Source organism: Bos taurus, chromosome 12 (genome assembly GCF_002263795.3).
Source record: "Bos taurus isolate L1 Dominette 01449 registration number 42190680 breed Hereford chromosome 12, ARS-UCD2.0, whole genome shotgun sequence".
NCBI lineage: Eukaryota > Metazoa > Chordata > Mammalia > Artiodactyla > Bovidae > Bos > Bos taurus.
In genome coordinates this window covers 50,625,329-50,649,297 of record NC_037339.1, presented here as the reverse complement: position 1 = coordinate 50,649,297, position 23,969 = coordinate 50,625,329, and the positions used below count along the sequence as shown (strand labels likewise).

The window sequence follows — 23,969 nt, the reverse complement described above, 5'->3', positions numbered from 1 at the left end:
TTCCAGGCAAGAATACCGGAGTGGGCTGCCATTTCCTCCTCCAGTGGATCCTTCCAACACAGGGATTGAATCCGCATCTCTTGCCTGCATCTCCTGTGTTAGCAGGTGGGTTCTTTACCATTTGAGCCACCTAGGAAGCTCCATTAATGTGCTTATCATTTGTTCTCACAGGAACATAAGCTTCATGACTATGGAACTTGCTATAATGTTCACTGTTAACTCCAGCCCCCAGAACAGTATCCAGCTCATTACAAATAGATGATAATGTCTGTTAAATAAATATGTATGTTCATACTTGCATATGGAAATTGTGCCTGCATACCAATACAGACTCTCCTATGAAATTCAAAGAGAATAAGAAAGATATTGCTAGTCATCCAAAAAGGCAAACCCTTCACAAGAAAGAAAGGGAAAAAAAGAATTGCAGCTTTAATTTGGGGCAAAAAATAATATAAAACACAGATTAAGTCAAAGTTTAGTTCACATAAAGTTTAATCAGTCAAGTTAATGAAAATATCAAAATTTGTGAGTTAGTGTCTGGCAGAGGAAATTTAATTTTGTTGCAAATAATACAGTATTTGGTGTTTCCATTCTGGATGGGCTATGCTGCAGAAAGAGCAATGGCATTGAATCTCAGTTCATCAGGGTCACGTTCCATAAACTTCTTGCAAACTTCTATGGCATCCTAGAGGGGAAAAAGACATAATCTTTCAGTTTAAAAACAGTTTTACTTACAGATGATACATAAAATGCTTCATAGCTTCCTAATTCATAGTAATTTTATACCACAGACTACTTTTCTCAAATGCAAAATAACTCAGAGGACACCAGAAAAGTGAATAGCGGGGTGGCCTAATTTGCTTAGTACAAAAGTATGAGATATGGAAGTGTTCTTTCTTAAAAGGCTTTTAAGAAGCTTTTAACCTGAGAACTACATGTTTCATTGATTCTAAGCCATACAATTTGTTCATAAATTTTAAAATCTTTAAAATCGAGAAACAAATGATGGTACCTTGGATTTAATGAAACATGGGATACGATGTGTAATGCTTTCAATACTACTCTTGTTTTTTTTCACATTTGATACTTGTTTACACCAAGAGTTTTCCAAACCTCTTTCATTGGCTGTAGATTTTTAACACTAGTTCAAATTTTTCTTTTTGGATTTTTTTCCAGAAAGCCAGGACAAGAAGATATACAGAGAAAAGTTACACCAGTTCTCTTTAGAGATGTTTTAAAGATGACAAGAATATTAATGAACTGAAGGTGGGCCAACAGGTTTTACTGTTACCTCTAATAAAGTTTCATCACTAGTTTCCCCGTGGTTAATTGGAAATGGTTTCCGTCCATCTGTGGAAAAATAAACAGGTGAATGGCTAGTTGTTTGTAGAGGATACTATGCTTCTTAATAATATAAACAATTAATGACATTTATTTCATTTAGAAATTTTTCCAGCTGACCCAGAAATATCCTTTATCCATGCTGATTTGTTCTATGTGGGATCTAATCAAGAATCACATATTTTATTCAGTTGTCCTATCTCTTTAGTCTCCATTAATTAAGAATGACAGGATAATGTACTAATACTTTCAACTTCCATTTTCCTCTTCCCATAGTGAGGCAAAAGTTAAAAGATAAAGTAATATCCTAGAACAAACCCTTTAAATGTGCTACATATGAATATTTTTAACACTAACGGTTATTTAGAACCTTGCTTACACGTTTGAATGTCTAACTTCATAAACACATGCTGTTAGAAATAAACACTATTGGCTTTAATTTCCTAAAAAGAATATGCAAGACTAATGTCAGCTTTTTAAAAATTACAACCATCAGAAATATAAGAAATTTCAGGACTTCCCTGGTGGTCCAGTGGCTAACTCTTCACATTCCCAGTTCAGGAGGCCTGGGTTCGATCCCTGGTCAGGGAACTAGATCCCACAAGTTGCAACTAGGAGTTCATATGCTGCAACTAAAGATCTGGCATAGCCAAATAAACATTTTTTAAAAAAGGAAATATACAAAATTTCTTTCTTCACTTTAAAGCCTTCTGATAAGGGGTCCTAAGTAAAACTGACATTTATGCCAATGAAAGGGAACCACTGCAACGTTTACATATTACTACTAGTAACCATGTACCAAGGCAGGAACACAGAACAACAATCTAAATAACCTAGGATTATTTTATTCAACACCAAGAGTATTATCACCTTGAATAAAGTAGTACTTTTTTAACACTATGAAAAAATGAAAAAGTTCAGAATTACATAAACTCATGCAAACCCAAAGTTAACTGATAGTCTATATCCAAGTCTATAATTTCAGATGTTTTATAAATGGCACTTCAAGCCATAAAACACAATCTCCTCTATAATTTCATGGCTTCGAAACATAATAATAATTTTTGAATCAATATGCATACATACTGATAGGCCTGGACTAAAAGACACTACTTTTAAAGAAAAATATGAGTGAAAACGAACCAAGCAAACCAAAAAAGCAAAACAGGGCAGTTATTAAATACAGAGAAATAAAAAAGTGAAAAAGAAAAGTACATTAACTATGGCACATCTGAGAATAACATTTCTGTAGTCATAAAAATCTAAACAACTATATATTGTATAACACAGGGATCTATGGTCAATATCTGGTAATAACCTACAATGAAAAATACTCTGAAAAATAATACATGTGTATATGTATAACTGAGTCACCTTGCTGTGCACCTGAAACACTCTAAGTCAGCTATACTTCAATAAAGTATATATATATTTTAAAAAAAGAATCTAAACAACTGTAACAACAGGGAAAAGTAAGTATGTACTTTGTGATTGGGAGACAGAAGTAGGTAAAGAGTGACAAAGGAAACAGATTCTTATCTTCATTGTGGGAGGCCCAGGAATAACAGATACCCCCCCTCTCCAGCCAGGATGAAATAATGTACTGGACTAGGCTTTCCACTGAAAACAACTAAAGACCTGGACAAAATACCTGAAATGGTTGTTTTATAGACTGGGAAATATGTAACTCAGAACTGTTAGGTAAGCCCAACAGTAATACTAGCTCTCTTCCAGTGCATGAGAGGGAGACCCAAGCAGCCTACAGCCACTTTAATTAGGAGACCAAAGCAAAAGAGGGCAGAGTTTGAGGGGAGCAGAGTTCAAGGAGGCCGAGGCAGTTGGAATCTGCACAATGCCAGGAAGAAGGCAGCTACACACTTGGGAGAGCTCCGGCTATTTGTCTGCGCCAGGCCAGGATCAGGGGGCCAGGTGGGGGCGGAAAGCAGTGTGTCTGGAACGGAGCTTTAGGCTGAGCAGCCAAGAGCTTGTTTATATATCAGGGAAGGCGTAAGTCAGAAAATACATAAAGGACAATGAGAGCTAGATTTCCCCTGTTCAGGAAAGGAAGTCATAAATATGGTAACACTAGCACAAAATGTATAATATTAGTTTAGAATTAGAAATGTAGATGTAAATAAATGCTCTTTAATATAGCGAAACATATAACTAATTGATTGTGTGTCCATGTATATTCTTATTCACACACAGGTGTCTATTTATATAATACATACAAGTATTTCCTAGCTCTGTCCTCTGAGAAAGCCTAAAAGTGACAGCATCTTAATAACAATGAGCACCCAGATCTTGGTTCTAATCATCATCTTCTAATAGAAAGAACCAGGGCTCCTTGGAGAAGGCTTAGGCATGGAAAATAAAAGATGAGCCAGGAAATGCTGTTCTACTAGAAAGTTAGAAAGAGCTCAAAGAATGACAGGGACAAATTAAAAGGACATATGCCAGGAACTACTTGAAGCCCTAAGGACAAGGACGGGATGATAAAAGAAACATGAATAACTCACTCCCTTCCATTAGTTAACCCTACAATTAGGTACAGAATGGACATATTAAATGCTATCACTACCCTCTGTTGTATAATGGTCCTGCAGAGATTTACCTGTCCCATGTCTATAATCATACAGCCTGATTTTAAAAATTAAAGGTATTCAGAAATCACTTTTTCCTTAAAAACCATATGCTGTTCTCTTAACCACTATTCTCTATGAACTAACTCAATACTTCTCTTGTTCAACATTCCTTTTAAATTAGGAATTTGCATCAGGGCTACCACCAATTCCCCTTGCAATGAGTCAGTAACTGTCCATCTTAATTTTTCTTGTATTAATATTTATCCCTATCCTCTATGACATCTCAAAGATTCCCGCTATTCTTTAGAACTCGGAAATTCTTTTAAACTCATTTAAAGAATGTAATTCCCAAAGGGCTCTAATTCTCTATCAGCCACATTGATCATTCTTCCTGCTAAAGAATACTTGAACCAAACAAGACCTTAGTAGTTCTGCCTTTCTTTTCTGATGTTCTTACTTCAAGCCAATTTTAAGATCCTTTCATGTTGATCTTGGCGTGCTACAAAAGAGAACCATTCCTGCATATGTAGCCAACCTTTGATATATGTCTTTCCTTCCACTGCCCTTTAGCCTCTGAGCTCAGAGAGCCAGCTCATCAGTCAAACTGGGTTTTCAGACAATGTATTCCTTCCCACTGAGATAATCAGATTTTTTTTCTTTTAAGTATCTTCACTGTTGTTTGTTCTATTATTCAGCCTCCCATTCTGAAAGTCACCATTACATTTTTATAATCTCTGGTTATGGGTCATATTTATCACTCCTCTGGCCTTTCCTAAATCTATGAGAATGTGTCTGATCAGTCTCAGCACTCTCTTTAGACCTCCACTTCTACCAGTTATTCTTTAAAAAAAAAAATATATATATATAAATATATATATTTATCTTTATTATTTCTTTTGGCTGTGCTGGGTCTTCATTGCTGTGTTCCTCTAGTGGCAAGCGAGGGCTCCTCTCTAGTTGCAGTACAAAGGTTTCTGTTGTTGAAGAGCAGAGGCTCTAGGATACTAGGACTTCAGTAGTTGCAGCACATGGGCGCCAACAGTTGTGGCTCCCGAGCTTAAGAGCACAGGCTCAACAGCTGGGGTGCACGGGCTTAGCTGATCTGCGTCATGTGTATCTTCCCAGAGGAGGAGCGGAACCTGTGTCTTCTGCATTGGCAGGTGCATTCTTTACCACTGAGACACCAGGGAAGCCCTACTAGTTATTCTTTAAGAGTGGAAACTAGCTTCCAGCAATCAGACATTTGAAATCCCCAATTCCTATTACATCTTATCTCTACGTAAGTTCCAAAGACTGAATTAAGAAAGCATATCTTCTAAATTGCCCCGCAGGTCTGTTACATACTCCCGTGACAATGACTTCATTTTAGCTTGATTTCCTACTCAAATCACTCTACTACTGTAGATGATCCACAGGGTTGTACACTTCTTTCCTTTCCTTGTCCCCTTTAACAGAGCCCCTTCTTTTAAATAAATTATATGATTCTGTTGCTGTATTCCAAATATAGAATCCATCTAAATTTTATGGATCACGTCTACAGTCACACTCAGAGTCCTTTCTGAACTTTTCTGTCTTTAAATAAGTTAAGGAAAAGGAAAGCGTGAAAGTGTAAAGTTAATATTTAACAGCAAATGAGAAGAGAACTAAAAATCATGGTATCTAGAAACTGAAAAGGACTTCACTCTTTTGTTTTATTTGGTCTTTTTTCTAATCTAAGAAGTTTTCATAGAGGGCTCATAAGTACTGTAAGTATTATGAAAGAATCATAGCAAGCTTATTCTGCTTGTGTGACACTATTAAAATTAGAAGAATCTCCAAATAGTCCCTGAAGTAGTCCATTGATAGTTAAACTTTTAAAAGATAAATGCAGTTATAGGCCAATACCAAGTAATTAATCATAGGGACGTGGACACACGCCTGAAGGAACTGTTGCCAGAAAACATAGATTCCTGTAAAGTCTTTTGAAAAATCAGATGTGATACAAAAGGACGTTACAAAAGCTTAAAAACTAGTGATACCAATTGCTGAATACAAACACTAATCATTATGAATAATAAACTATGTTTTAAAACTAGTTTCAGGATCAAGAAACTAGTTTTAAATGGTCATCCAAGATGTTGCTGATACCAATTCAAAAATTTAGTAAAGAATTCTGAAGTGATTATAGGAGTTTCCTATAATAATTTTTACTTGCCTGTTTTGCAAAGGTGGTTGCAAGCATTCTTGAACTATCTTAATAAGTCACTTGAACAACAAAACAGTTTTACTTTTTCTAGTAAGAAATCTTAAGCAGAAAACTGTTATTATGCCAACTCAGTGCTGAAAGGTAATCAACTTAAGTGAACACAATAAATATCAACAGTCATGTTTTCATAAATACAAATTTTCCCATTTACTATTTTTCTCCCCAGGATAAATTAAAATAGTTCTTACCTAATTCATAGAGATGCCCATCTACATGAACTAATGCAATAAAATGAAGATCTACTTTTTCATCTATATTTGGTGCCTAGGAGGGGAAAATACATAGTATGTATGTTAGCAGTCAAAACAAATCAATCAACTTACATGTAAACACATATAAATAATATTAAATTACATGAAAAAACATTTATAACAATATGATTCAAGGCTTAGTCTTTAGTATGGTGGACAGAGAGTGAACATGCCTGCATTTATAACAAATGTGTTCGCCCATCAACAAGAAAAACACTGACTCAAAGTACATCTCTCTTAATCTCAACTGACCTAAAAACCTAAGGTTCTGTTCACTTTGGAAGCCTCAGCCCTTGCACAATGCCTGCTACATGGTAGACGTACAATGTATATTTGCTAAACGAAATGAATTCATGAGCTAATTTGTCTAATTTTTGAAATTTGAATAAATTTTTTAGAAGTTAAATAGCATAAAATGAGTTAAAGAAACTCTTTTCAAGTTAAATTTGAAGACATCGAGAGTTTTTTCCCTTAATGATTTAACCTTAATAATCTCATTTTTTGAATAATGCAATATAGACTTAGAATATTTTTTATTCATCCTAGATTTCAAAAAGTGTATTCTTCCTAGATTCAAAAATCTAACTGGTTTGAAATGTAATATAATCACTGCTAAATGCAAGTACAAATTTTAGAGGTAAAAGTTTTAAAGAGGCAGAAATCAAATTATATCTCATATCATGTAATATCCAGTAAGTAACACAAAGTATAGGACTGAAGCTGAAGCTGAGGCTCCAATACTTTGGCCACCTGATGTGAAGAGTCGACTCATTGGAAACACCCTGATACCTGGAAAGATTGAGGATAGGAGGAGAAGGGGACGAGAAATGATGAGATGGTTGGATGGTATCACCAACTCAATGGACATGAGTTTGAGCAAACTCCAGGAGACAGTGAAGGACAGGGAAGTCTGGCGTGCTGCAGTCCACAGGGTTGCAGAGTTGGACACAATGACTGAACAACACGGCAAAATTAACTTTCGCTAACTTTGTTAACTCAAATTTTAATTTTTCACCCTCAAATAATTATATAATTTTAAGTTTTAAGTAATACAAGGTTTTCAGGTGCAGAAATTGGAAGGTACAGAATAAACATTGCTAACCTGGATTTACTGGGTGGGTTCTTAGTCGTGTCTAACTTTGTGACTCCATGGACTGTAACTGGCTGGGCTCCTCCTCTGTCCATGAGATTTCCCAGGCAAGAATAGTGGAGTGTGGTTGCCAATTTCTCCTCCAGGGAATTTTCCAAACCCAGGGACTTAACCCACATCTCCTGTGACTCTTGAAGTGACAGGTGGATTCTTTACCACTGAGTCACCTGGTAAGCCACCTTGGATTTGCTGGATGCTCCTAAAAATATTTGAGACTTCCCTGGTGGCTCATACGGTAAAGCGTCTGCCTACAGTGCGGGAGACCTGGGTTCGATCCCTGGGTTGCGAAGATCCCCTGGAGAAGGAAATAGCAACCCATTCCAGTACTCTTGCCTGGAAAATCCCATGGATGGAGGAGCCTGGTAGGCTGCAATCCATGGAGTCGCAAAGAGTCAGATATGACTGAGCGACTTCACTTCACTTCTAAAAATGTTTACAGATATGACTCATCTAAGCTCACGTTATTCTTCAGAGATCCAGTTCAGTTCAGTAGCTCAGTCATGTCCGACTCTTTGTGACCCCATGAATCGCAGCATGCCAGGCCTCCCTGTCCATCACCAACTCCCGGAGTTCACTCAAACTCATGTCCATCAAGTCGGTGATGCCATCCAGCCATCTCATCCTCTGCCGTCCCCTTCTCCTCCTGCCCCCAATCCCTCCCAGCATCAGGGCCTTTTCCAGTGAGTCAACTCTTCGCATGAGGTGGCCACAGTACTGGAGTTTCAGCTTTAGCATCATTCCTTCCAAAGAACACCCGGAGATTACTTCCCTCAAATTGCGAATGGGTGCAGCACAACATACACTGCTGTGGCAAACTAGCTCTTCTTAAATTTGACTTAGATCTAAAGAATTCCACAGTTGGTAGGAATCACAGTTACGTAGGATTACTGTTGTTCTGATACTAGACTGCTCTTGACCACAGCCCCATCTGTGGCAGCCCCGCCAACAACAGGGAACTGCCACTAGGTTTTCAGGTAGTCCATTCCAACTGGACAGTTTTGTTAGAATTATCCCATCTACTGAGGCAAAAAATGTTTCCCAGTATTTTCCACCATCTTAAAAAAGACTAATCCCTCTTGAACATGGTATTTCTCCAAACAGTTAGATAGTAATAATGAGTTCCCTTATTTTACTGGTCAGAGAATCAAAAATTTTAGCGATCCCTCAAACCTAGTAACGCCCATTTCAGCAATGACCAGAGAGAACCCAATTTTTCAAGGCTAAATCTAGGCAATTCTACAAACTATAAGTTCAATTCTGTACAAAAACACTAGAAAGAATTCCTTACACAATCAAGCCCCAGGAAAGGGGCTTGATTTACTCCTTTTAATACACAATTCTCCAATATGACATCAAGTATTTTAAACCTTTAAGCTATTATGTTTTTTAAAATTATCACTTATTTTTACCCCATCTCTTAAGAATAATATCTCTTATATAATAGCTTCTGTTTTTCACATTTTGTCAGTAAATACAACTGTGCTAGAGATAAACGTAATACAACTGGAATCAGAGACCCGACTATGTACTCAACCCCCCTGAGCACTGGGATTCTTACCCGTTTTCAGGTTTAAATGAAATTCATGAAAGTACTTTAACTGTTACATGCCATATAAATATTATATATTATTATAATATTAACACTAACATTATCACAAATCTAAGAAGTCACTAAATCTAAGTGACTCAAAATTGTGAGTCATTGAACCTTTTATCCAAAAGTGCATACTAAAAATCCAAACTGCTAAAGAAGGTATGAAAAGCCTTCAAACCATTATAAAAGATAAAAAAATGCTCAAAACTTCTACCCTTTCCACAAAACCTCAGTACCTATTACAAGCCTTTTCCTTTGGTCAGCTTCAATTAACCAGGGTCTGAAATCTATACTTATCCAATTGCTTAAGCAGTACTCCACTAGAAGCAAGAACAATCAGTAAAAAATAAATTCCAGATTTGATAATCTTTGCCTACGTTTTTATATATCATTTTTACAAAGTTTCTTAATTTAAAACACACTTCTTACTACCATGAAGAATCAAAAAGTGATGTGACAAATCAATTAGATAGAAAATTAAATACTAAATAGAAATTTAAAAAACTAAATAGACATTTCAAATTGTAAGAAATAGTTTAAATTTAATTTATAATTGTGGCACTAAATATATACCAGATATTATCCTAAGCACTTTATAAGAACTGACCAATTAATAGTCATATGGACCCTATGAGGTAAATAATATAGTTACATCCACTGTACTCACTGTCATATAGGCCCTATGAGGTAGGTAATATAGTTACATCCACTGTACTCATTGTCATATAGGCCCTATGAAGTAGGTAATATAGCTACATCCACTGTACTCATTGTCATATAGGCGCTATGAGGTAGGTAATATAGTTACATCCACTGTACTCTCAATTGACTCACAGAAGCATTAAGTAACATGCTCTAGGTCACAAAGCTAGTAAGTGACAGAATCTGGTTTCAAGTCCAGGCCATGCCATTCTACAATACACATTCTTAGTCACTAGGCGATGAAAACACTTATGAAGTTACAAAGCAATGATTAATATGGAGCAAACATTAATATTACGTAAAAATATAAAACTGAAAATGTCAATTTTTATGACATGTTCACTTATATTTAGAATATTTTTAAGTACAAAGGAATTTATTCCTATTTAGAATCAATTATGCCCAAGTAAGAATTTATAAATTAGGGTTTTACTCTGATCATCTGATTCACTTGCATGTCTTCCTACTGTGCCCGTGTACGGCACGGTAGGAAAGCAATAAACATCAGGTGGATAAATAAATAAAAATGACAAATGCATGTTTGTGACCCGATGAGGATAATGAAACAGAGAGATACCAGTCTGTTGATGAAAGGCTATTTTGGTGACCACACTGGTATCTGATGGAAGATGTTTAAGGAAAAGTGCCAAGACTCTACTTTAGAGGAATAGCTCTAAAACAGTAAATAAGCAGAAGGAAAGAATGTTTGACACCAATTTTTAATTTTTTTAAGCATTAAAGTATGTGTAATCAGACTTCCTCTGGCTTCAAAAGTCACAATGATTTCCTCAAGTGTTAAGTTTCTTATAAATGTATGGCATACACCAAATCTTTCAGATGTAGCATTTCTAGGTAGGCTCTGCTCATTACCATTTTCTAAAACATCAGAAAGACAAGAGCTATAGTTGCCTAATCCTGCATTTTATTTCAATTATGAGAATTATTAGAATTCCATCATCAACCTCAACATTTAAGATAATTAGCACAATTACAAGAACAAATGTACTTTTTAGCAGTTTGCTAACATTACCAACTTAAGGAGGAGAAATTGTGAAATTTGTGGGAATTCTATATCAATTCACAAGAAAATCTTCACCTCCTGCTTGAGAAAAGATCTTCAGAAACTGAATAGGCAGGAAAGATTGGATCAAGATTAAACCAAGTACCTGAGCCACCTCAGGGAATAAAATAGTTTAGATGAACACCCTACACCATGAAGGATTAGATTAAGGACAGAGTAAGTAAAAGTAACCCCAGAGCATGACAAAGAGACTAAAGTCATGTTCAGAAACATGAAAAAAAAATAAAGTAAGAGATGGCAAAGAACTCAGAAGGCACACAGCATTTGTTGACCTGAGTCAACTAAATGAAACTGGAAAGATGAAGGGTAAGAGAATACATATTCACTTGAACAACTGACCGGAACTTAAACATTATCATGAAAGTCGATCAGCACTCATCAAAAGACAAGCACCTTTATGTTGGCAGGATATGGAGTGGAAAGATGGATGTTCACCAAGGCGCTGGTGAAAGTCAAGCTGAACTGCAAAGCATAGAGGTATGCTTGCAATCTTATCAGGGGAGAAAAAGCTCATGGCTGATGAACCAAGAGAAAAGCACTCTGAAGACTGAAGAAATTTAAGGGAAAAAATGGACTACCCCTGTCACTGGAAGAAGAGATGGAAGATTGACTACACTTACAACAGAATGGAGACCCAAAGATGGCAGACGTAAGAAGGGTCGCCAGCGACGAAGACGGAGAGATGGACTGGTAGCCTTTGCAGGGCCTACATGGTTACGTTTGACCCAGGGCAGGGATGCATGGTGACACAATGATGAGGCCTTCGTTCTGCAGTGGCTAGAATGAGGCTGTGATGAGGATGGCGAGGAGGACTACACAATTGAAAAAGAGAACATTTTACTTAGACCACGTCACTGGGAGGTCAGTTATTCTTAAAAGCAACGTATGGTCAGACTTCGATTTATATGGTCTAGTACCTTTTAACCAGTCATAATCTAGAAAAGGATCGCAAATGAACATTAGGTAAAGGCATATAAAGTGGAAATACATAACCACGGTATCAGGTTATATTCCACAGCTTCTATTCAATGCACATCTAAAATATTTACATATCCTCATTTGTATAGCACAGATTCATGGAATTACTTAAAAGCCACTAATAGGAATTATTACAGCAAATTCTTTTAAAAAAAGAACACACACACAAAACATGTAACACATACAGAGATTTACATGTAAAAGAAAACTGCATGGTGATAGGCATTGGTAAAAAGATTTTCTTAGAAGGAATAAGTGATAAAAAAATGCCACTTCAAAATCTGTCAGAAACAGGATGCCATGCATAAATTATCCTCTTATGCTGACAAGTTAAATGGAAACTATCATGGCTTATTAGCCATCTTTTAGTTAGGAGGACTTCCCTGGTGGCTCAGATGGTAAAGCATCTGCCTACAATGTGGGAGACCCGGGTTCGATCCCTGGGTTAGGAAGATCCCCTGGAGAAGGAAATGGCAACCCACTCCAGTACTCTTGCCTGAAAAATCCCATGGACGGAGGAGCCTGGTAGGCTACAGTCCATGGGGTCGCACAGAGTCGGACACGACTGAGCAACTTCACTTTAGTATTAGTTAAAATATGCATTGTTTATTTTGTGCCAGGCATCCTTTTAAGCACTTTACCTGAATTAATTCATTTAATCTTCCAGTAACCCATGAGACAGTTGTTGTAATTATTTTCATTTTACAAAAGAGGAATCAGGACAAAGAGGTGAAGGAACATAACCCAGGTCACACTGCCAGGAAGTAGCAGGGCTGGGATTCAAACACAGGAAATCTGGTTCTAGAATCCAATGATCTTAATCACCAGGGTGTATAGCCTAAGTGGCCAAGAAAAAGATTTTAATACTAATTTATAAGACCGGCTTCCTAGGTGTAATCCTCTTAAAGTTAGATTTTTGGGAAACATCCTACCAAACACTACTGTACCACAAAAGGCAAACCTGACCCAAGAGTTTCCCATGAAATGTACACGCTGAATAGTAAGTAACCTATTCATGGTAATCCAAATGACAATTTGACAACTGTCACCTCCAATAAATGATACCAGTACATGAAACTAAGTTTAAAGCAGTATGATAAAGTTATAGTCACTAACAATCATAGTGAGAAGTAAAAAAGAATAGTGGTATGAATTCCCTGGTGGCTCAGAGGGTAACGCATCTGCCTGCAATGTGGGAGACCTGGGTTCGATCCCTGGGTAGGGAAGATCCCCTGGAGAAGGAAAAGGCAACCCACTCCAGTACTCTTGCCTGGAAAATCCCATGGACAGAGGAGCCTGGTAGGCTACAGCCCATAGGGTCGCAAAGAGTCAAGCGACTTCACTAGTGATAATGGGTTTCACTAACCAAGACTTATTCTCTTAAGGAAAATGAAGGGATTTTCCCTGAATGATTTCTAAGATTCTTTCAACCCTGAAAATTCTATGATCCTACTTAGCACTTTTGATCTCTGTAAACAATACAACAACTTAAAGCTATCATTGTGATGAGGGTTTTAAACTTGTTTGTGAACACTTTAGCTGCTCATAATAATCAATCAGTTAGAAATACACAAATGAATGCTTTACTTGGCTCTTCATGGGAACAAAGTATATATAATACAGTGTCTGCTCTCACAAACATAGTCTGAGGGCAACACAGAAGGCCCAGACAGGCTGCACACACAATGGGCTGCATTACTAGTATTTATTGAGTGCTTACTGTGGTCACTCAGACAGAAAAGAATCTGTCTGCAGTGTGGGAGACCCAGGTTCAAGCCCTGGGTCGGGAAGATCCCCTGGAGGAAGGCACAGGAACCCACTCCAGTATTCCTGCCTGGAGAATCCCATGGACAGATTAGCCTGGCAGGCTACGGTCCATGGGGTCGCAAAGAGTTGGACACAACTGAGCAACTAACACTTTCAGTTTCATAGAAATAAAAAGAGTATACAGGAAACACCTAGATCTACCTATGACATTTTATCCTAATTTCCTTTACCATCTGTACCTACACTCTCTCTTCCTGTCTCTCTACACAGACCTTTTTCTTTCCTGCACCATTTGAGGGTAAGTGACATATATCATGGTCTTTTACCCTCAAATACTTTTATGTAACAGCAGTTATCATCTGCAAAATTTCATATAGATATGAGCTATGCTAGGATGGATGTAAGTTCGGTGTCACATTAGACTTTAGTCTAACCTTTCATCCATATTTTAATTTTGTCAGTTGATCCATTCATATCCTTTGCAGCATTTGTCTTCAGGATCTAATCTGGGAGCAGGTACTGAATTTCTCATGTCTTGTTAGTATCCTTTAAGGAGGCAGCTCCAATAGCCTTGATCTTTTATGACGTTTACACACAAACCCTTCCCCCATTTTTAAAATAAAAATTCATGCTCTCTGTGAATACAGACATCTGTTTCTTCCTTTCCAATCCATACGCCCTTTATTTCCTTTTCTTGCCTTACTGCATTGGCTATAGGACCTCTAGAATAATGAATTTCACTGATTTTCACTTTCAATTATTTCTTCCTTCTGCATGCTTTAGGTTTAAGTTGCTTAAGTTGTTTAACTTGCTTTTTTTCTTCTTTTTTTTTTTCTCTAACCCCTGCCTTTTCTTTCCTACTATAAGCACTTATATAACTTAATGTTATAAATTTGCTTTAGCCATAACTTGTAAATTAATATATTTAAATTGTTTTCACTCAAAATATTTTCTAGAAAATAAATTTATGGTTACCAAAGAGGGGAGGGATAAATCAGGATAAATCAGGAGTTTGGAATTGGCAGACACAAACTGTAAAATACTACATATAAATACAGATAGTACATATAAAAAAGAAACAGCAAGATCCTACTGTAGAGCCCAGGGAACTCTATTCAGTATTCTGTAATAAACCATAATGGAAAATAGTTTGAAAAAATATATATGTTTAACTGAACCACTTTGATGTACACAAATTAACACAGCATCGTGCTAAGTCTCTTCAGTCGTGTCCGACTCTTGTGTGACCCCATAGACGGCAGCCTACCAGGCTCCACCGTCCCTAGGATTCTCCAGGCAAGAATACTGGAGTGGGTTGCCATTGCCTTCTCCAATGCATGAAAGAGAAAAGTGAAAGTGAAGTCGCTCAGTCGTGTCCGACTCTTAGCGACCCCATGGACTGCAGCCTACCAGGCTCCTCTGTCCATGGATTTTCCAGGCAAGAGTACTGGAGTGGGGTGCCATTGCCTTCTCCGACACAGCATCATAAATCAACTAATATTCAATTAAAGTAATGTTTTTAATATGTTTTCTATTTTTCTTGGTGACTTCCTCTTTGATCTATGAGCTACTTGGAAATGTGCTGCTTAATTTCTAAATATTTGGAAATTTCTGATACTTTTTATTGCTATTAATCGCTAATTTAACTCCACTGTAGTTAGAAAACGTTCTTTGTATAATTTAAATTAAAAAAAAATTTGCCAAGATTTTCTGATCCAGACCATGTGCACTTTTAGTCATCTTTTAGAACAACTTAAAAAACACAATGTATTTTATATTTACCTTCACTTGTTCCATTGCTGATGCTCTCATGTGTGCCTCCAATATGTAGTGCAGGTAAGCTTGTAATGAATTCTCTCAGTTTTTGTTTGTATAAAAGACTTTCTCCTTTATTTTTGAAAAATATTTTTGTTTCAAATACTTCTTTTAGAACTTTAAAAATAATTTCATTGGCTTGCATAATTTCTGAAGACAAGCCTGCTGTAATTCTTAACTTTGCTACTTTGTATCTAATATATCTTTTTTCTCTGGCCACAATGAACATTTTCTACTTATCTGTGGTTTCAAGCAGTTTGAATATTATGCATCTCAGGATGTGTGTGTATGTGAATATTATGTATCTTGGTGTATATGTGTATGTGTGTTTTGGTGGGTAGAGGTATTTATCCTATCTACTGCTCTCTTGAAAATCTTGAAGTTGTGGTTTGATGTGTTTAATTAATTTTTGTAAAATAGTTGACTATTAACATATTTTTCGTCTGTTATATGCCCACTCCTCACACCCACCGTTCTCTTTTGCTTCTGATTCTACTTACACATATTAGATCATCTGAAACTGACCCACGGCTTTTGGATAATCTGGGAGGTTTTTTTTTTTCCCCATGATTTTTTATTTTCATGATTCACTTTGGGTTCAGTTCAGTTCAGTCATTCAGTTGTATACAACTCTTTGCGACCCCATGGACTGCAGCACACCAGGCTTCCCTGTCCCTCACCAAATCCTGGAGTTTACCCAAACTCATGTCCATTGAGTCGGTGATGCCATCCAATCATCTCATCCTCTGTCATCCCCTTCTCTTTCTGCCTTCAATCTTTCCCAGCATCAGGGTTTTTTCAAATGAGTCAGCTCTTTGCATCAGGTGGCCAAACTATTGGAGCTTCAGCTTCAACATCAGTCCTTCCAATGAACACCCAGGACTGATCTTTAGAATGGACTGGTTTGGATCTCCTTGCAGTCCAAGGGACTCTCAAGAGTCTTCTCCAACACCACAGTTCAAAAGCATCAATTCTTCGGCACTCAGCTTTCTTTATAGCAACTCTGAAATCCATACATGATTATTGGAAAAACCATAGCCTTGACTAAACAGACCTTTGTTAGCAAAGTAGTATCTCTGCTTTTTAATATGCTGTCTAGGTTGGTTATAACTTTCCTTCCAAGGAGCAAGAGTCTTTTAATTTCATGGCTGCAGTCACCATCTGCAGTGATTTTGGAGCCCAAAAAATAAAGTCTTCTCACTGTTTCCCCATCTATTTGCCATAAAGTGATGGGACGGGATGCCACGATCTTAGTTTTCTGAATGTTGAGCTTTAAGCCACCTTTTTTACTCTCTTCTTTCACTTTAGTCAAAAGGTTCTTTAATTCTTCTTCGCTTTCTCCCGTAAAAGTGGTGTCATCTGTATATCTGAGCTTCTTAATATTTCTCCCAGCAATCTTGATTCCAACTTGTGCTTCTTCCAGCCCAGCGTTTCTCATGATGTACTCCGCATATAAGTTAAATAAGCAGGGTGACAACATACAGCCTTGCCGTACTCCTTTCCCTATTTGATACCAGTCTGTTTTTCCATGTCCACTTCTAACTGTTGCTTCCTGACCTGCATATAGATTTCTTAAGAGGCAGGTCAGGTGGTCTGGTATTCCCATCTCTTTCAGAATTTTCCACAGTTTGTCGTGATCCACACAGTCAAACGCTTTGGCATAGTCAATAAAGCAGAAATTTCACAATTTATTTTCACATTTACTTCACATATTTTCTTCTGCTTTGTTGAGTCTATTGGCAAACCCATTAAAGGCATTCTTTGTCTCTGGTATTGTGTTTTTAATTTCTAGATTTCCACTTGATTCTTCCTTATAGTGTCCAACTCTGTTGATATTCCCTATCTGTTGGTACATATTGTCTACCTTTTCTACCTGAGCCTTTAACATATTAAAATAAACTGCTTCCCAGGTGGCACTAATCATAAAGAATCCATGTGCCAATGCAGCAGACACAACAGACACAGGTTTGATCCCTGGGTCAGGAAGATCCCTGGAGTAGGAAATGGCAACCCAGTCCAGTATTATTGCCTGGAAAATCCCGTGGACAGAGGAGCTTCGCAGGCTACAGTCCATGAGGCTGCAGAGAGTTGGACACGATTGAGTGATAAAGCACACGCAGTAGTAAATAGTCACACTAGTTCAGATGTTCATTAGTCAACAATATTAACAGCTAACACTGAGTGCTTACCATTGCATACCAAATGTTCTATACAGATTCTTACAATGATCCCACTAAGGTAGAACTTACAATCATTTCTATTTAAAGATGAAGATATGTGCTTCCCTGGTGGCTCAATGGTAAATAATCTGCCTGCCAAAGCAAGGGATATGGATTCGATCCCTGACCCAGGAATATCCCCCAAGCCATGGAGCAACTAAACTTGTACACCACAACTACTGAGCCTGCGCTCTAGAGCCTGGGAGCTGCAACTACTGAAGCCTGTGTGCCCCAGAGCCTGGATCCACAACCAGAGAAGCCACTGGAATGAGAAGCCCGCACACTGCAACTGAAGAGTAGCCCCTGCTCGCTGCAAATAGAGAAAAGTCCATGCTGCAACGAAGACCCAGGACAGCCAAAAATAAACAAAGAAAGAAAATTATCTTTAAAAAACAAAAACCCAAAAAACTGTTAAGGGGAACGTCCTTGGTGGTCCAGTCTGGGTAAGACTCCGTGCTCCTAATGCAGGGGGCTCAGATTCAATCCCTGGTCAAGGAATTAGATCCCACATGTCGCAGCTAAGAGCCAGTGTTAAACAATGCTTTTTTTTTTTTTTAAAAAAAAAAAGAAAAACTGTTAAAAAACAATAAAGATGAAGATACTATTTTTTCCCGAACACGATCAGATTATCTATGGGTAATTTTAGCCCTTTTTGTTCATCATGTTTTCCATATACAAGAAAAAGGAATGAAAGATAGGATATGTTCAAAAGCACAACCTCCTGAATAAGTTTCATGCACGAAAGCTCATGAGTGTATGCATGTATTTCTACTTGGCAAGTATTCTACAGTATCAAATACATTACTATATTATGACTCTCTTACTTATAACTGCTTTGTGATGCACTTAGGAAAATCTTTTATCTACTATCATATTGCTAGCATACTAAGTATTGTTTTTGCCAGTAAATGACTATGTTCAGATGTTAAGCATGAGAACCAATAATTTTAAATTTTTACATCTGCTTATTTCTATTGCTTAAAGCTATAGGAATACAATATATACAAATTTTCTCCAACTGTACAATTTATAAAGATAATTTAACTCGTAAAACAGACATAATAGTGTACATCATAAATATTTTCAATTCCAATGAAAAGTTTATAATTCAGAAAGGACTTCAAGTAATATTATTTTAAGAGATGAAAAGACTTTGATATGAAGAATGCTATTATGGCATCTTAAACTTCATAGGCTCTCTCTTAGAATTACAAAGATCAAAGACATATTCACCAACTTTTACATTGTAGTATGATCTGCCTCTTGAGAAATTTGTATGCAGGTCAGGAAGCAACAGTTAGAACTGGACATAGAACAACAGACTGGTTCCAAATAGGAAAAGGAGTTCGTCAAGGCTGTATATTGTCACCCTGTTTATTTAACTTATATGCAGAGTACATCATGAGAAACACGGGACTGGAAGAAACACAAGCTGGAATCAAGATTTCCGAGAGAAATATCAATAACCTTAGATATGCAGATGACACCGCCCTTATGGCAGAAAGTGAAAAGGAACTCAAAAGCCTCTTGATGAAAGTGAAAGTGGAGAGTGAAAAAGTTGGCTTAAAGCTCAACATTCAGAAAACAAAGATCATGGCATCTGGTCCCATCACTTCATGGGAAATAGATGGGGAAACATTGGAAACAGTGTCAGACTTTATTTTTCTGGGCTCCAAAATCACTACAGATGGTGACTGCAGCCATGAAATTAAAAGACCCTTACTCCTTGGAAGGAAAGTTATGACCAACCTAGATAGCATATTCAAAAGCAGAGACATTACTTTGCCAACAAAGGTTCATCTAGTCAAGGCTATGGTTTTTCCAGTGGTCATGTATGGATGTGAGAGTTGGACTGTGAAGAAGGCTGAGCACCGAAGAATTGATACTTTTGAACTGTGGTGTTGGAGAAGACTCTTGAGAGTCCCTTGTACTGCAAGGAGATCCAACCAGTCCGTTCTGAAGGAGATCAGCCCTGGGATTTCTTTGGAAGGAATGATGCTAAAGCTGAAACTCCAGTACTTTGGCCACCTCATGCGAAGAGTTGACTCATTGGAAAAGACTCTGATGCTGGGAGGGATTGGGGGCAGGAGGAGAAGGGGACGACAGAGGATGAGATGGCTGGATGGCATCACTGACTCGATGGACGTGAGTCTGGGTGAACTCTGGGAGTTGGTGATGGACAGGGAGGCCTTGCGTGCTGCGGTTCATGGGGTCGCAAAGTCGGACACAACTGAGCGACTGATCTGATCTGATCTGATTAGTTACTTAAGCAATTGCATTGACAGCTAAGTCAGCTTTGCTTTCAAATATGAAAATTTAAACTGTGAGTAGAATCTTCAGAATAAATATCCAATTTCCTTTCCATACTAATTGGAAAAGATCAGACACTGACAATTTATTCTTGAGTCTTTCAGAAGATTTTAATCAAGAGCTCACTTTTGGAGCATCTGAATAAAGAACTCACTTCCTCAGTTTTTCAGCTCTGGTAGAGGAATCTGAAATTGTTAAAAATTATGTACTTCATTAGATTATTAATAATATCAATATCTGCCAGAACATTAACACTGAACCCATGCCCCCTCTGCTTACTGTGGGGGTTTGCAACAGTACAGTGACTTCATACATACCACTGCCCATGCAATATAAACCTATCTCTTCATTACAGTTTGGAAAATCCCAGAATAGCCTTTTCAGAAACCCTAGGAATTAAATGCTTAACAAACCATTTCTGCACAAATGAATTAGGTATAGACTTTCAAGATTTTAATTTAACCATTCTGATTATGACTTAAATCCTCTGAGTTTTAAAAAAATTACAGTTAGCTATTTTTTTTTTAGTATTAATATAATTTATTATTTCATTTATCCATTCCCTAAGCATTTTTGAACCCTACTGGATCCAGTATTATGATGGGAACAGAGATATGATCTTAACCAAGACAGACTTAGTCCTGGCTCTGGGAAAGGTGCCACCCTGAAACCCCAACTGAGTATTTAAGGATGAAAACAAAACAATCTAGAGCTAAGGGGACATAATCCAATGTTCATAAAGAGAAAAAAAAAATCACATATATGGAAACCTCTCCTCATTTAATTTATTAGTCCCATTATTAAACTGACTTCTCATCAAGTATTTCCCTAGAATTTCATGTTGGTTGCAGCATTTGGAAAATTCAAGCTCTCCTGTGATTATATTAGCCGACAAATATAATAAAAGGCATTCCCTGGTCTCTTTTCCAACTGAGTACTGAATTACCAATATATTAGTATGTAGAGTCTAAATATGCCCTGAAATGGATCATAAAAATAATAAAAAGTATTAACTCAAAACATTTTAAAGCAACAGAAATACTATTTAAGTGACCAAACTAATTATCGAATAATCTCATTCTTTCGAGGAACTGAATTGTATATAATGTATTACAGTAAAATTTTGAGCTAGTTTCATAAACTGACATTTTAAGGTGAATTTTAAGTGCCCTTGACTATTCATATTTTTCTAGAGAAAGAACATATTCTACTAGAACTATTCACATTTGGCATAGGCTATATTTTTACTCCTTACATATGTTCAGACTTTTCAGATTAAGAAAACATAGGTGATCAAAGCAAATATCAATAAACATAAATCAGGTTGGATACAGTCCATAAGCATCATGACCGTGTTAGCACTTTTCAGAGGCACAAGGGCTCAGCTGACTTGCCCAAAGCATGTAAGTAGAGACCAAAGGCAGAGGCAGAACCCATGACTCTTGACTCATATTTCAGTGTTTTCATCACATACAAATCCACCCACCTGTCAACTGCCAACTACCTTATTCGTAGAGGCAAACCTATTACTATCTCTATCTGTATTCCCAATCAATGGCTCAAATCTTTCTATTTTCAAACTTATGGTTCAGTTCAGTGGCTCAGTCGTGTCCTACTCTTTGGGACCCCATGGACTGCAGCATGCAAGGCTTCTCTGTCCATCACCAACTGCCAGAGCCTGCTCAAACTCATGTCCATCGAGCCAGTGATGCCATCCAACCATCTCATCCTCTGTTGCCCCCTTCTTCTCCTGCCTTCAATCTTTCCCACCATCAGGGTCTTTTCAAATGAGTCAGCTCTTCACATCAGGTGGCCAAAGTATTGGAGTTTCAGCTTCAGCATCAGTCCTTCCAATGAATATTCAGGACTGATTTCCTTTAGGATGGACTGGTTGGATCTCCTTGCAGTCCAAGGGACTCTCAACAGTCTTCTTCAACACCACAGTTCAAAAGCATCAATTCCTCGGCACTCAGCTTTCTTTATAGTCCAACTCTTAACATCCATACATGACTACTGGAAAAAACCATAGCTTTGACAAGATGGACCTTTGTTAGCAAAGTAATGTCTCTGCTTTTTAATATGCTGTCTGGGTTGGTCACAGCTTTTCTTCCAAGGAGCAAGCATCTTTTAATTTCATGGCTGCAATCACCAACTGCAGTGATTTTGGAACCCAAGAAAATAAAGTCTGACACTGTTTCCACTGTTTCCCCATCTATTTCCCATGAAGTGATGGGACCGGATGCCACGATCTTAGGTTTCTGAATGTTGAGTTTTATGCCAACTTTTTCACTCTCCTCTTTCACTTTCATCAAGAGGCTCTTTAGTTCCTCTTCGCTTTCTGCTATTAGGGTGGTGTTATTGTTGTATCTGAGGTTACTGATATTTCTCCCGGCAATCTTGATTCCAGCTTGTGCTTCATCCAGCCCAACATTTCGCACAATGTACTTTGCATAGAAGTTAAATTAGCAGGGTGACAATATACAGCCTTGACGTACTCCTTTCCCAATTTGGCACCAGTCTGTTGTTCCATGTCCAGTTGTAACTGTTGTTTCCTGACCTGCATACAGATTTCTCAGGAGGCAGATCAGGTGGTCTGGTTTTTGAAGAATTTTCCATAGTTTGTTGTGGTCCACACAGTCAAAGTCTTTGGGGTAGTCAATAAAGCAGAAGTAGAGGTTTTTCTGGAACTTTCTTGCTCTTTCTATGATCCAGTGGATGTTGGCAATTTGATCTCTGGTTCCTCTGCCTTTTCTAAATCCAGATTGAACATCTGGAAGTTCACAGTTCACATATTGTTGAAGCCTGGCTTGGAGAATTTTTGAGCATTACTTTGCTAGCATATGAGATGAGTGCAATTGTGCAGTAGTCTGAACATTCTTTGGCATTGCCTTTCTTTGGGGTTGGAACGAAATCCAATCCTTTTCCAGTCCTGTAGCCACTGCTGAGTTTTCCAAATTTGCTGGCATATTGAGTGCAGCACTTTCACAGCATCATCTTTTAGGATTTGAAATAGCTCAACTGGAACTCCATCACCTCCACTAGCTTTGTTCACAGTGATGTTTCCTAAGGCCCACTTGAGTTCACATTCCAGGATGTCTCGCTCTAGGTGAGTGATCACACCGTTGTGGTTATCTGGGTCCTGAAGGTTTTTGTATAGTTGTTCTGTGTATTCTTGCCACCTCTTAACATCTTCTGCTTCTTTGGTCTACACCATTTCTGTCCTTTATTGTGCCCATTTGTGCATGAAATGTTCCCTGGTATCTCTAATTTTCTTGAAGAGACTTCTAGTCTTTTCCATTCTATTGTTTCCCTCTATTTCCTTGCATTGATCACTGAGGAAGGCTTTCTTATCTCTCTGTGCTATTCTCTGGAAATCTGCATTCAGATGGGTATATCTTTCCTTTTCTCCTTTGCCTTTAGCTTCTCTTCTTTTCTCAACTATTTGTAAGCCCTCCTCAGACAACCATTATGCCTTTTTGCATTTCTTTTCCTTGGAGATGGTCTTGATAACTGCCTCCTGTACAATGTTACGAACCTCTGTCCATAGTTCTTCATGCACTCTATCTATCAGCTCTAATCCCTTAAATCTCTTTGTCACTCCCACTGTGTAATAGCAAGGAATTTGATTTAGGTCATACCTGAATGGTCTAGTGGTTTGCCCTACTTTCTTCAATTTAAGTCTGAATTTTGCAGTAAGGAGTTCAGACTTATAATTAGTTCAGAAAAAAAAAAATCTGGGTCTTAAAAGGTCAGATTACTTTCCTTTCACAGTTAATGCATATGTCATTTTGTATATGAAAAAAATGAGTCAATTACTCTATAAACTGTTTAATAACCACAAAATTAGAAATGCCATGGAGACTTAAAAAATATTTCAAGCCTTTAATAAAAAGACTTTATTTTGAGTGTGTGATTTAAAAAGTCAAATTAC

General features: G+C 37.5%; 1 protein-coding gene across 5 annotated transcripts in view; it reads right to left on the bottom strand.

Annotated features, from left to right (window-relative positions):
- Positions 1 to 474: 474 nt before the first annotated feature.
- UCHL3 (ubiquitin C-terminal hydrolase L3) overlaps positions 475 to 23,969 on the bottom strand; it is a 49,099-nt gene continuing 25,604 nt past the window's right edge. For 3 of the 5 annotated variants that reach the window (XM_059892040.1, XM_059892041.1, XM_059892042.1), the window contains one exon: positions 11,492 to 11,761. In XM_059892040.1, coding sequence (XP_059748023.1) covers positions 11,507 to 11,761 — 255 coding nt within the window. In that variant the 3' untranslated portion in view covers positions 11,492 to 11,506. 5 annotated transcript variants of the gene reach the window in all.